The sequence below is a fragment of the Cygnus atratus genome, chromosome 12 (genome assembly GCF_013377495.2).
Source record: "Cygnus atratus isolate AKBS03 ecotype Queensland, Australia chromosome 12, CAtr_DNAZoo_HiC_assembly, whole genome shotgun sequence".
Taxonomy (NCBI): domain Eukaryota; kingdom Metazoa; phylum Chordata; class Aves; order Anseriformes; family Anatidae; genus Cygnus; species Cygnus atratus.
The window spans coordinates 12,477,979-12,486,049 of record NC_066373.1 but is presented as its reverse complement, the minus strand read 5'-3'; the positions used below and the strand labels follow the sequence as shown (position 1 = coordinate 12,486,049).

Here is an 8,071-nt window from a genome sequence, read left to right as displayed (position 1 = left end):
CGCCCTAGCAAGGAACCCAGGAAGGCTTCAGATCAAACACAGGCTGACTTCATTTAATTTAAATCATAAGCTTCCCATCATTAGCCACGTTACCCGCTGGATCTTTGCTTCCCAAAGGAATCCACTGGATCCCCCAGTGAGGAAGGTCATTCCTATGTATGCTGGGGTGCTATCAAACCAAAAGCACATGGTCTCTTTATAAATGACAATCAGTTTTGGTGAAATGGCCACAAAGAAAAGCAGGTTCTGTTGCTTCCCTTGATAGCTCATCCAGTGATTAAAATTAGCATAATCTATAAAAAGTTGTGCCTTATTTCCAGCTAGTGTCTTTCTAACTTTCTAGCTTCTTCTGCTAAATAGAAGACCTATGGATTGTTTCTCCTTCTGTATTAGGCCACCATAAAGCAAGTTTTTAAGGAGTTCTTTAGAGGGGAAGATCTTGTCTTTCCTTGCCTTTCTTGTTGACACGCAGCCCAGCTCCTGATGCCCATTAAAGCAGGAAGATCACTTACACGAGGCGTTTTTTTGTTTGTTTGTTTTTTAATCCTGAGTTAAACCTGAGAACATCCATGGGTGGTGCCATATTTACTGGATATTGCTGGTGGTGCTGGAGAAAATTATTTGGATTGTTGGACATTTCTGTGAAGGGTGCCTGGGTAAACCAAACGCGACCTGCCAGTAGGATTTGCCTTGCAGAGCTGCAGAGAGGAAAGCCACTCCATCCCCAACCTACAGAGGCACGTTTCCCTCTGGAAATGAAGAGCTGGGGCATGCAGCAGGGCCTCATAGCCCAGGGACCTGCCTGCTGCACGCCAGGAAGAGTCTCGAGTTAATTTGAGCATGAGATGGGAAAGAGCCAAAAATGAGCTTGCATAAAGAGACAGAAGACAAATTAACAAGGAATAAAACTGTTAATTAGCTCTTGGGGTTAGCAGCTACAAAACTACCTGTACTGAAGACCAGGAATTAGAGGACTCCGTATATTCTTCATCACGCCCCTGCTGCCCTGAAGAGAAGACTTTGCCCCCTCTTTTTTCTTCTTTCCTCCACCCCCAGCGATTCTTCCTGGGATGCTGCTAATGGCAGCTTGTGGATTCGCTCTTGCTATCCCATATTTTCTCCTCTGGGTTATCAAGAACATGTTTCACAGCTACGTTCATAAATAACCGCTCCAGGCTGCGGTTCAGCTGGGAGGAGGCAGCCGCTGGGTGCTTGTGGCAGCACAGAGGGGTGCGAGGTCTGAGGTGTGGGATGCAGGGACCGGGGCCAAGGGGAAGGAGCAAATGGAAAGGAGAAAAGGGCTTTGGTGCCTGCTGCCTCGATCAATGCAAGCAACATAAATCCTGGCCGGGACACCTTCCGCCCGCTGGCTCCTCCACTGCAAGGGGATTACGTGCTGGCTCTGGAGCATCTTTCTTGACCTGGTGTGGAGCCAGCCTCAGAGCAAACGCTTGGCCAGCACAGATTCGTTAACGTGGGGGAAAGGGCTGCGAGCCTTTTGCACAGGCTCTGTCACTTTCCATCACAGAAAACAGGCCTGCAACCAACATTTGGGATCTCTGCTGTCTCAGCACCACACTGACACCCCTTCAGGCTTCACAGGGAGAGCAGCCAGAGCCCCTGTGCCCAGGGGACCCCCTCGCTAACCCAGCTTGCTGCAGGGCACCTGCTGACCCTGTCACCTCTCTGTCCCCCCATCTGCTGCCTCCAGGGGTGGACGCTGCCTTTACCTTGCTCAGCTCTGGGAGGTTCCCTGCAGCCCAAGGCTTGCTGAGGCCTCTCTGGTCCCATCTGCAGCAGATTGACCTCTATCATCCATTTGGCATCACGCGCACACCTGCTGAGACCCCACCAGCTCATTGATAAGGTGTTAAATGGTGTCGGTCCTACAGTTGATCCCTGAGGAATGTGAACCACCAGCATCAGCTGGCCTTCATACTGCTAGTCAGTCTGAGCCTGGTGGCCTAACCAGTTCTCCACCCAACATCCAGCCCCTGTCTCTCCTGGAGGAAACCAAGCCAAAGGCCTTGCCAAAGTCCAGATGAACATCCCCTGGTCTCCCATTGTCCACCCAGCCAGCTGCTTTGTTGTGGGGTTGTTCGGGTCCTCCATGTGCCCAGAAATGGCTTCCAGGAGCATTTACTCCACCACCTTCTGAGGGAATAAAGGGTCATTCTCCAGATCCTCCTTCTTGCCCTTTCTGAAATTGGATTTGGCATTTGCCTCTTTACAATAATCAGAAATCTCCCTGGTCTCACCAGGACCTTTCCCAGATTTTAGACTGGGGCCTCGTAATAGGATTGGCCAGCCCACTCCTCACCAAGTCGACTATCCCATTGACAATCATGCTCTTGTCCCACCTTGTCTGGCAGTGCCCATCCTTTACCCACAGTCCTCCTTCCTCACAGGGGGTTTCATGGTCATGGGCACCACCATGAGCCTACTCCCAGCTCTGCAGGAACGTCCTGGGCTGTTGATCCTTTCTCCCACCAGGCCGTGCTGGGAGCTATCAGGAGTGTCGCCCTCTGGGACTGTTTTTTTTTTTGCTCAGTCCTTGCTCATTTCTCAGCAGAATGCATTCCTCCTGTAGCCTTTAATTTCCCTCCTCCTTATAGCTTCAGGTCGGATTTTTCCTGTCTGCAGTAGTCATGAAGACTGGTGTTTGAGGGGTGTTGTCTGAGACATGGTCCTTGTGCTTCTCTCCAAGAGGCCGTGGCTCCACGTAGCTGCGGCCGCACATGGGGGCTGCACGATGTGCCCATAGAGCAGGTCACGGCTGCAGATTTCACACGGCTTCTTCTGAAGGGCCATGACCATCTCCTGCAGGATGAATGGGGTGAGCCTTGTACACTCACACTCAGCCAACAGCTCTCCCAGGAGATCACTGTGCTCATATCTAAAAATCATTCTGATTTTGGTGAAGACCCAACTCAGCATCTCGTTGTTCCCAGGAAGCCATTCTCATCACTTCGGGGGAGGGCTGACTTCTTTTCAGATCTCTCTTAGATCCGTCTGGGTCTTTTCCAGCACTCATTCCCCTGGGGCTGGTTTGGCAGGAACGTGCCTCCAGCTGGGTGGGGCGGCCAGGCTGTGGGGCCATCACCGTCCCCACCACACAGCCCCATTCCTATCCAGCCTCGCAGACACTGGAGCAGCCTCCTTGGGAACACAGAGATGTCTGGAGGGGAAATGTCTGGAGTAAGCTGGAGAGCAAGCAGCAGAGAACATGCGGAGGCACTGGGGCGCTAAGGAGCACCTGTAAGCCGAGAGGTTTGGGGACACATGTGGGAGCTGCCAACCTCGGTGTGATCCCTGCGACCCCACCAGGAGCTGCAGAGAGGCCACCTCTGCACAGGGTTGGAGCAAGTGGCATGGCTGGGCAGAGTGAAGCCCGCAGCCCCTGCCCACCAGCTGAGCAGTGAGGGCTACACTGCCCAGGCTTCCCATAGAACTTACGGGGGTAGATCCTGTAACTGAGGACCCATCCATCCTCCTCACTGACTGTGGGTGCTCAGCTGCTGCTACGTGGACAGCTGAGCTGCTGCTGGGCAAGGAACAACTGCTGCCCACCAGTGTCACGGCTCTGTTGGTGGGCACAGGAGCGGCACAGCTGCTGCAAGCCTATGACCAGCCAGAAATCCCCCTCCTGTTCTTGATTTCCCAGTATCAAAAGCACGTCAGATCCCTGTGCCAGTGACTGAGCTTTTAGGGTTTGGGGCAAACGAAGCACTTCTGCCCCTCGGGGAGAGGCTGTGATCAGATCAACGTGTTGATGTGCTGTTCAGTGCCCAGGAGCCCAGCAGTCCTGCTCCCAGGAAAGCCTTGGGCATCCCTGGCCCCAGAGTGCTGAGAGGGGCAGGGTGAGGGATGCTGCGCATCCGTCCAGACCTCCAAACCCCCTGTCATGCACAGCCAAGGAGGGGAGGGGAAAAGAGCTTGGGCACCTGAACACCTTGGGCACCTTAGTCTCCAACCTGCTGTGGTGCAGCCCTGAGGGCACCTCCCCCATGTCCCCGGGGTCCCACAGCACCCAGAGCCTCCCAATAGAGGTCCTCCCCCCTTGCTCCACCACCAGCTCTTGTCCTGGATCAGTCCCACGGAGCCAGGCCGCTCACCTCATCACAAAATATTCTTCCTCACCAAATCCTCCAGCTGTGTGCCAGGGGACTGGGGTGGCAGTCGGTGCTGATCCCCAGGGAATGCAGCTCAGCCCAGCCCGGGGAATTTCGCACCTCCTTTTTGCAGCTGGGCAATGGGGTCAGCGAAGGGACAAAGACCCTAGGAAGGGGGATAGCGAGGAGCGTTTTGGGGCACAGAGAGCCCCACCGGCCCTCTGGCCTGCTCAAAGGAGGAACAAACACCCCCAGTACATCACAGAGCCGGGCAGCGATGCTGAGAGGAGCCCAGCAGCAGCCAGCCAGCCTCCCACTCCGCCTGTGCTTGGAAAAGCAGCTGAATGGGATGCAGAAGGACGGAGCTGGCAGGGAGCCGAGCAGTGAGTGGGACCAAGAGCCCCACACACACCCCAGGCACATCCCCGGTGGCTCAGGCAGCCGCGATCCCGCAGCCATGGGTGCTGGGGGTGGCAGCGCCCAGCCCCGAGCACCCGCCCAAGCCCCGAGCGCGGCCGGTTCCCAGGGAACGTTACCAGGAACCCGCGTGTTTGGTTGCAAACAGAGCGGGAGCCGGAGCCAGGCGCTGTGTTTGTGCCTGCGGTTGCTCAGGCAACTCGGGGCCAGCCAGGAATCGAGCCCCGGGGCCAGCCAAGCTGCCCGGCAGCAGCAGGCGGGCAGGCGGACGGACAGATGGACAGACGGGCTGTCGCCGAACACAACCAGAGCCGAGGCGTCAGTGCGGAGGGGGCTTTATTGCAGAGCCGGGTCACAGCGCGGGGCTGCAGCACCCCTTGGTTCAGGCTTCTTGAAGGCAGTGGGAGCCCACGTGGGTGAAAATCTGGGGACTTGGGGACCTTTGGTTGTGGCTGGGGAACACGGAGCAGGGCGCGGGCCAGGTCCCCTGGGCCAGCCCCATCCCAGGAGCAGCCCAGTGGCTCCGGGCCATGAGCAACCCTGTGGGGGTGAAGGAAAGCGAAGGCTGTGGTGTCAGCGGGGGGGGGAAGGCAGGTCCCCAGCAGGGCTGCCGGGTTAGGGACAGGCTGCGGTCCCCGCTGGGACTGGCAGGGAGGGTGCCCCGGGGCTGGGGCTGAGGTAGGGAAGGTGACGGTGCCAGCGGGGCACCCCGAGGAGCAGCGCAGCAGCAGGGGCAGGGGGGTCACAGCACAAGGGACGGACGTGGCGCTGGGGCAGAGCCCAGCCACTTCCCAATCGCATCCGACATCCCGCCAGCCTGGGGCCGGCCCCAGCGCAGCCTCCCGGGCCCCACGGCACGCGGGAACGTCCCGAGGCTGACATGGCCGAAGGCCGGCGCGCAGGGACCGGGGCGGTGGGCGCCAGGGGCAGCCATCCCTACTTCTTCACTTTGGCGTCGTAGGTGCCCGCGTTCTTGTAGGCACTGACGTAGCCGCTGTTGTCCACGATGTTCTCCCGCCCGCTCTTCCCCTTGCCCTTGCCTGTCTCGTCGAAGCGCTCCTTGTGGGAGCCCGTGTACTTGGAGGTGTCCGTCAGCCTCTCCACGGCACCCACGGTCTTGGCTTTCTGCGGTGGGGAGAGGGGCACAGGGAGTCAGACACCGTCCCTGTCCCCACGCGAGCTCTCGATGCCCACGGGGACCCTGCGCTGCCCCAGACCCAGGGCCATGGGGCTCCCAGAAAGCATTTGCCCGTGGGCAGAGCCCCGTCCTCCCATCCTGACCTGCCCTCCTGCTCCTGCTGGCACTCACCGTGACGCCCACATTAATGGGCTCCTTCCCTGCCACCAGCTGGCAGATGGCTTCGAACGCCTCCTCTTTGCTCTTGTCCTTAAACCTCTTCTGGGCCAGCTCCTCCAGGGCCTTCTTGAACTCCTCATAGTTGATGACACGAGCTGTCTTCCCCCTGCAAGCACCAAACCGGGATGCCCTAAGCACTTCCTCGCGTCGCGCCTACAAACAGCGCTGCTGATCCAGCTGCAGGGGGCTGCGTGGCACCAGGCAGACCCCGAATTTCTCTTCTACCAGCTTGGGGTTCCTCAGCCTCCCCTGAAATGCAGCCAGACTGCATGGGTCAGGCCAGGGATGCCTGGTGCTGAGCTCCAGGAGCTGCACAGCCCCATGCTGTCAAAGTCCCTGGTGCCCAATATAACTGGGACTTGGGTGCTGGTGGCAGGAGCACAGAGCTCCCCTGCTGCGTCCTTGTCTCCCCCTTGGACACTGAACACACCCGGGTGCTCAGAGCCCTCTTGGTTTGCACCAGGGAACCAGGGGGTGTCCAGACAGCGGGTGGGGAGGGAGCAGCTTCCCCACCCTGGTGCAGCATCGGCTGTCACCGTGTTCCCAAAATCAGGCCCGGTGCCTCTGCTCAGGCCCCTGGTCACCCAGCTCAGGGCTGTGCTGCATCCCACGGGACAGCCCCGAGCATCCTTCCCCGCTCCCGTACTGCGAGATGCCCAGCTGGCAGCCCACTTTGACACCCAAGTGACATCAAAATCTGAGCCTCCCGCCCCAAAAATCTTCACTAATTTATTTCCAGGTCCTTCAAAAGCAGCCCTGAAGGCAGGACGCCCCAGGGCAGCACCTGCTGCACCGTGCTGGATGGCCTGGGGAGGACTGCACCTCCGTGGGGACCACAGCTCCAGGCCGCAAGGCTGGAGACCCCGAAATCAGGTCACTTACTTCACCTTGGAGAAGACAATGTCCACGTCGGTGCCGGTGACGCTTTTGCCATCGGTGACTTTGCAGTCTTTGCACAGCTTGGCCCAGTTCTTCCCGTTCATCTCTTGCCCGGTGGCCTTGGTGTCGCCGTAGATGGCGAACTTGCGGAAGCTCTCTTCCAGGGATGCCATCTCCGTGCTCCCAGCCATGGGGCTGCGGGGTGAGGGGCAGAAGGGCCCCGTTACCACCTGGCCAAGGGCGGGGGGTGGGGGGGGGGGGCGGCAGCCACAGGGCTCTGCCCAAGCCCGTGCCTCCGACGCTGTCATGGGTACCAACAGCCCTCGGGGCTCTGAAAGCTCCCGAGTGGGGCCGTCAGCCCTGGGGGGTGCCGAGGCCGAGCATCCACCCCCGGGGGAACAGCCCCGGGCCTCCCCGCTGCCCGCACCCAGCCCCGGGGCCGCTCCGCATCCCCCCGCCCAGCGCCTCCGCTGCCTGGTGACTATTGCTAGGGAGAGGCTGTGCCGCTAGCAACCGTTACTACGGGAGATGTTGTGCCTCTAGCAACCGTTGCTAAGGAGGGGTTGTGTGCCCTAGCGACAGTTGCTAGGGAGGGTTTGTGCCCCTAGCGACCGTTGCTAAGGGCAGGGCGGTGCCGCCTGGCGACCGTCGCTAAGGGCAGGGCCCCCCCGGGGGGGCAGCATCGCGGTCCCGCCAGGCCCCGGCAGCACCGGGGGGGCACCGGGGGGAGCCCGGGGAGGGGGCGGGCCCCTGGGTGGACGCGGCCCCAGACCCTTTTTGGGGGGTCCCAGGCCCTTTGGGGGTGCAGACCCTTTTTTTTTGGGGGGGGTCCCTCCTCCGGAGCTGCGCTGCTCGGCGCCCCCGCCCGCCCCGGCCCCGGCCCCGGCCCCGCACCCCGGCCCCGGTCCCGGTCCCGCACTCACCTCCCGGCGCCGCGCTCTGGGCGCGGGGCGCCGCCGCCGCCGCTGTTTAAGGCCCCGGGCTGGCGCCGCGCCGGCCCCCGGCGGCGGGAGGGGCCCCGGGACGCGCCCGCCCGCGCCGCCGGGGCCGCCCCCTCCCGCCCGCCCCGCACGGGAAGCGGCCGCCGGACCCCGCCCGGCCCGGTTCTCGTCGGGGGGAGCCGGGGGACCCCGCGGAGGAGCTGCCCCGGGGGGCCCGGCGCTGCTCGTGCACCCAGAGCCCCCTCGTGGCTTTAGGGGCAGCGTCGCAGCGGCTCCATCCCTGCGTCCTCCATCCTCTGTCCTCCATCCCTCTGCCCTCCATCCCTCCACCCTTCATCCTCCATCCTCCATCTCTCTGCTCTCCG

General features: G+C 60.8%; 1 protein-coding gene across 1 annotated transcript; it reads right to left on the bottom strand.

The window, feature by feature from the left end:
- Positions 1 to 4,848: 4,848 nt before the first annotated feature.
- Positions 4,849 to 7,779, bottom strand: TPPP3 (tubulin polymerization promoting protein family member 3). The gene is made up of 4 exons (XM_035543807.2): positions 7,689 to 7,779; positions 6,769 to 6,960; positions 5,839 to 5,992; positions 4,849 to 5,654 (listed from the first exon to the last, which is right to left on the bottom strand). The coding sequence occupies exons 2-4, from the start codon at positions 6,954 to 6,956 to the stop codon at positions 5,466 to 5,468; spliced, it is 531 nt and encodes a 176-aa protein (XP_035399700.1). The 5' UTR covers positions 6,957 to 6,960; positions 7,689 to 7,779; the 3' UTR covers positions 4,849 to 5,465.
- Positions 7,780 to 8,071: the final 292 nt, after the last annotated feature.

Bases quoted from the DNA above. Each gene is read 5' to 3' on its own strand.
- TPPP3 (XM_035543807.2), bottom strand. From the start codon at position 6,956: ATGGCTGGGAGCACGGAGATGGCATCCCTGGAAGAGAGCTTCCGCAAG. The intron at 5,993-6,768 runs GTAAGTGACCTG...TGGTGCTTGCAG, and splicing joins ATTGTCTTCTCCAAGGTGAA to GGGGAAGACAGCTCGTGTCA. The intron at 5,655-5,838 runs GTGAGTGCCAGC...TCCCCACCGCAG, and splicing joins CCATTAATGTGGGCGTCACG to AAAGCCAAGACCGTGGGTGC.